The 5,401-nt window shown below is 37.5% G+C and overlaps 1 protein-coding gene across 1 annotated transcript in view; it reads right to left on the bottom strand.

Moving 5' to 3' along the window:
* Positions 1 to 3,708: 3,708 nt before the first annotated feature.
* med8 (mediator complex subunit 8) overlaps positions 3,709 to 5,401 on the bottom strand; it is a 4,402-nt gene continuing 2,709 nt past the window's right edge. Inside the window, exon 7 of the mRNA XM_080878532.1 lies at positions 3,709 to 4,258. Within this exon, the coding sequence (XP_080734658.1) occupies positions 4,188 to 4,258 (71 nt within the window). The 3' untranslated portion in view covers positions 3,709 to 4,187. The remainder of the gene's footprint in view (positions 4,259 to 5,401) is intronic.

Raw genomic sequence — 5,401 nt, 5'->3', positions numbered from 1 at the left:
GCCTTTCAAGTGACTTCAACCGTGGAACATTTGAATTAGACTCTGCAGAATATTTGAGCCTTTTTTGGGGTGTGGGAGTTTAAGGCTGTAAACTCTTTCTTTATATTTGCCTTAAGCTTCCATAATGAGCAAGTTATGGACCTTATCATGTTCTTCAATTACAGGAAAAATAAAGAAAACCTTTAAAACCGTGCCAGGAGATGCTCTTATTAAATAAATGAGAAAGTTATCTCTCCAAAACATAAATCAGAAATGAAACAAAAAAATATTTAATGAAGAACATCCGTATCCAGGGCTGCTGGAATAATTAGCTCAGTCATATGCAAGGATTATTCACGTCCACTCTCTTGCTCGCTTGTTTCTGTGAGCTCATTTATTTGGGGTTTGTGTCTCTGTGTTTTTATCTTCTTAAATGTTTTTCCTGCATTTCTGGACATGAAGTCATTTGACACATTTGGTCACTGCAGTGTGTCGCTTCAGAGGGAAATCCTGTCTTTTCAAAAGATAGCAATGCTGATTATGTTGTCAGGACGGATTTGTGTCTGGTTAAAAACCGTCTAGTTACCCCTGCTCTGTGTACCCTGCTATATAGTGTATACTGTAATTTAGGAGGCAGCTGTCATATTGAGTTTCCCCATTATCCACTATGTACAGCGAGGCTCAGAGGCAGTCGGCACTGGATGTGATATAAAACCTCTCTGAGGCTCTCCTCGCACACAGTCTTGATTTTATGAATTTCAATTAATTGTCAAAACAGTAATTTCAGGGATCATTTTACAGAATGGGCCAAATCCCAAACCTCAATGTGCACCAAAAGTAAAACGCTGATGACCCCTGTTATGGTCTCTGTGACCTGATGTGTCATACAAAGGCAGAATCATTAAAGGAAACAATGGAGATGAGAAAAAAAGCTTATGAAACATCATGTGAAGGCTCATATACAAAATGTGCAACAGATACTGGCACAAATGGGCCTCGAATAATGAGAGGATCTGGTGGAATTTTTTCATGGAGTAGGGGGCATGTTACTTGTTTCATTACAAAGTACTGCTCATCTATAGTTGTATATTTCTATCCTGACAAGAGTGTACTTTTCCACGGTGACATGCCCCCTGTTTCATAAAGAGTGCACTGAAATCTATGGAAGCCCGTTTCCGCCACAAAAAAAAAGTATCCATAACTCGAAATTTTGAGTTATTTTCTAGAAATTTCAACTTATTAACTCAAAATTTCGAGAAAAGTAGCTCGAAATGTTGACTTACTTTTCTCAAAATTTTGAGTTAATATCTCGATGTTAACTGCTATCAGCAATCTACGTGAATGATGTCATTTCCTTGTTACCCAGAAGCTGAAGCTCTAAGCTACAAATGTTATAGCTAAGCTACCAGTATTACAACCAGTCATGAATGCACAAATTGCTGATTTGTGTGGCTTGTGTTATTAGCTGAATCACATGGCGTTACTCTCAGCAAATGTACTCTCGAAAAGCGCCAATTTGTTGCGATGGGGATTTTTAGTGCGCATTCCAGATAGATTACTGATTGGCAGAGCTAGCTTGAAATTTCGAGTTGATAAGTCGAAATTTGAAGTTAATAAGTCGAAATTTCGAGAAAATAAGTCGAAATTTTGAGTTATGGATACTTTTTTTTGTGGCAGAAATGGGCTTCCATGGAAATCTGTATTCAATATGCTGCTTAAATATATTTTAACTAATAAGGCAGCTAAATGAAATATTTAATTAGACGTGATTTAAGAGTTGCTCTCCTCCTGCAAAGTTGCACAGTTTAAAGTCAGTCTGTAGCTTTAAGCAAAACTAGTGTATCTGATGAATGTCGTATTACCTTGGCTGCTAATTATTAAGCTACTGTTTTATTTGTTTATTTATTTATGATCATTTAAATTACTAAAAGGCTGGAGTGTCAAAACTATTTCTTTTAGATGATGCAGGGAAAAGTTTGAAGGTTTACAACATCGGTTTGTGTTGTCCACAGTTTTTCCTACACTTTTTATGCTGTTTTGCCATAAAGTTAATGACTTTGCATTGCGTGTCTAATCCAAAATCATTTTTGTAGTAAGGCACAAAATCAGATTCTGGTGCCAATATAACTTTTACCAAATTCATAAAACTGCTTCACTTTGGTTTTGTACCGCAGCGTAAATGGATTTTGTTCAGATTCATATTTTATGACGGGGAGTAAATGAACGCTCTAATTGCACAACAGAGAGACGATTAGCTGTTGTAATAAGGTTCAGATGCGGTGGCGACGGTGGTTTCGGGGCACTGATAGTGTGTCAGAACTATATGTGCACTCACCAGGGAGTGCAATTTACATCGCTGCAACTGTTTAAATGATTGGACAATCAGGAAAGCCGATGTTTTCTTTACAATATGCCATTATTATATGAGAAGAAGAAACTTTCTTATAATGTTCAACAGAAAATTATAAGAATGGAAGCATGGTCAACTTGGTCATGGCCATCTTTTAACATGAACTACCACTAAAGAGGAAAAGTAAACTATTTGTTTGACTCATTTTGAAATCTGAAGCAGGATGGCATGCTGACTGAAAAGGGAGGGATCTTTAGCAGATTGTTTAGATTTAGTATTAGCAATGATTTAAAAAAAAATAAGCACTTAAATATATTTTTACCCTTTAAAGGTGGTTTGAAAAGAAAAAAAAACTGACTGAAGTGCAGATAAAAGCATCAGAGACAGCAAGTAAATATCACTGCTTAAATTAAAAATAAAAGTAGATTTATATGTCAAAATATAGACTATTTTATATATGAAAAAATCATTTGTTCTTTTTCGGGAGGACTGGTTTTGGATTATCATCATATCTAATACTATTTGGAATATGCCAATTATATGTAACTGGACCATCTAAGAAAACAGGAAAAACCTAAGAGCCTCACAAGTTTGTCACTTTATTTGCAGAAATCATGAAAGAAAAAAACAAACATGTTTTGCAAAGAATCTAGGATATATTTCTGTGTATAAAGTCAAATTTAACACTAGGATGGTATGAAAACAGTCCATCCTAGTGTGTCCTCTGCAGTCTCTAAGTTTGGATGATAGTTTGGCAGATAACCTCAGCTGAACCTTTCTGTTTTGTGATGTTCGCAGGATGTTGCCCGTTAGCTCTTTGTTTAAAATTTAGACCTCATCCACGGACACAAGTGTGACCTTGTGCAGCTTTGAGCTGTCTCAGCAGAGCATCTGACCACGGCGGCTGACACAGCGAGACGTCCGCCTGTTTGGGGACAGAGGGTGTATGTAGGTCAGGCATGGGTCTGCATGCTGTGACAGCAGCACGGTCACTGTGCTGTGCAGCAGGACAGGGATTGGAGTGGACAGAGAGAGCCGGCACAGAGAGAGGCCCCCCTCACACGTCAGCACCGATACTTCCTCATTTCCCCCCTTAAACACTTTGACATTATCAGGCCACACAGAGCAACGTCCACCCTCATTATTCTCACCTTTGGTACTGCAGCCAAATGGACAAAGAGGAGCAGAAGAAAAAATAAAGGGCAGAAATGTGAAACAGACATCAGATCATAGTGCACATCTAACATGTGGGGATGGTCATTTGATGAGAACGAGAGCTTCCGCATCAAGGCACTAAGATTTATTAATTTATAGAAACCTTCAGTGTATTAATAATAATTAAACAACAGTAAACAGTGGATTAATTACACAACAAGGAATTATTTTGAGCACATTGTTTTTAATTGAAAAAAGTGTCCTGATTACAGTTCCAAACTATAATTCCAGAAATGAAAGCAGACTGCCATCTAGTGGTTCAAACAAACACTGACATTTAGATGTGATATGAAAAACTACAACAGCTTCAGTGACATGTGAAAAAAAAATCCCCATGCTGTTTTTGTATTTATTATTCTCCATGAAACTAACGCACTAAAACAGGCATGGGGGAATCATTTCTCCAAGACGCCACAAAAGAAACTTGAACTTGTGGAAGGACGTAACAATAACCTTGTAATGAGATCATAATGATCAGTTCAAGTTATAAATGGGGGCCCTACGCAACAGTCCCAGTTTTTCATGAGGCCCCTTGGAAAAATGTTTTGCCCACCCCTGCATTAAACAGAAGTGACAGTTTTCTACTGTAAATGCTGGCACCTCTGAAGGTGAGTCTCCGAATGGTAACAGGTGAGAAGGCCGCTCATCGGTTGTAAGGATGCATTGACCCAGACGCAGATTTGATGTTTGTCTTGATGCTGCTTGGCATTTTTCCTGAGAGAAAACCAAAGGGAAGAGATCAACCCTATATATGCATCTTTAAGGTTTTTTCTTTCTTCAAGTGCAGATATAAATCATTCAAAACATCCTGTGTTAACAGCTGGGTTGTCAAAAAAAATTTATTTAATTTAATACTCCAATATTAATCAACTCCAAAATGACTATCAAATTGAGATTCTCCTTTGCCATAGTATCGATACAAACAGTTCCATCTTTGAAGACAGTCTGCAGACAGTGACGCACACAGCCCCTCCCCTCACTAACAACTAAAGTTGTTAGCATTCATAACACTGAACAACACTTGAGGAGGAATTTCAGAGGTCAGTAAAACGTCTGTTTCAACAGCACTGAAGTATTTAACAGTTCATTAACGCAGCAGCTAGCATGCTGTAGTTAGCCTGTAATGATTATGAATGACAGATGGCATATTGAATATAGAGTTGTGGCAAGTCGGGTTATGGACACATGGTGAATCGAGTAGGCTGCTCTGCACAGCCATGAGTGGATAATCCAAGAAAATAAAAAGTCAAATCTGGAGAAGAGTAGCTTATTCAGATGGGTTTCAGGCCTGAAGAGCAGAGCTGAGGATGCAAAGAGCTGCAGAGTGGATGGTGGATGACAGAGAGGCTGCATGCAGTTGTGAACAAGAAGAACATTTTTTTTTTTAATTAATAAAAGAAATCAGATGAATCTTAAAAACCTATTTTGTTGAATCCAACTTATTTTTGAAAAAGTTTGCAAAAATTCAACATGTTTTTTGAAATGTGAGTTCTTCACTATTACTTTTCTTTACTATTGTTGCAGGATGGGGTCAAAATCGTCAGCATGGTCTCAAAAATGGTATTTAGTAGTTCCCTGAGTATATACTCAATAAATTCTAGTATTGTGACAATCTTAGCTAGCAGTCAATGTGCAAGTTTCGAGGTCCATAAACTCTTGAAAATGATCTGTAGAGTTCAAAGCAGTATCAATACATCTAAACAAACAAGCAGTTTCCATATGAAAATGAATATTATCATCTCATTACAATGTAATGTTGGGTGGGAAGTTTCCTGGCATTAATATGGGGATTACTTTGAGGTGAAAGCTCATTTCAAGTTAAATTAAACAGGTAGTGCACACCTTAACATGTTTTTA

Source organism: Rhamphochromis sp. 'chilingali' (genome assembly GCF_963969265.1).
Source record: "Rhamphochromis sp. 'chilingali' genome assembly, chromosome: 3".
Lineage (NCBI taxonomy): Eukaryota > Metazoa > Chordata > Actinopteri > Cichliformes > Cichlidae > Rhamphochromis > Rhamphochromis sp. 'chilingali'.
This window is presented reverse-complemented; position numbering and strand designations above follow the sequence as displayed.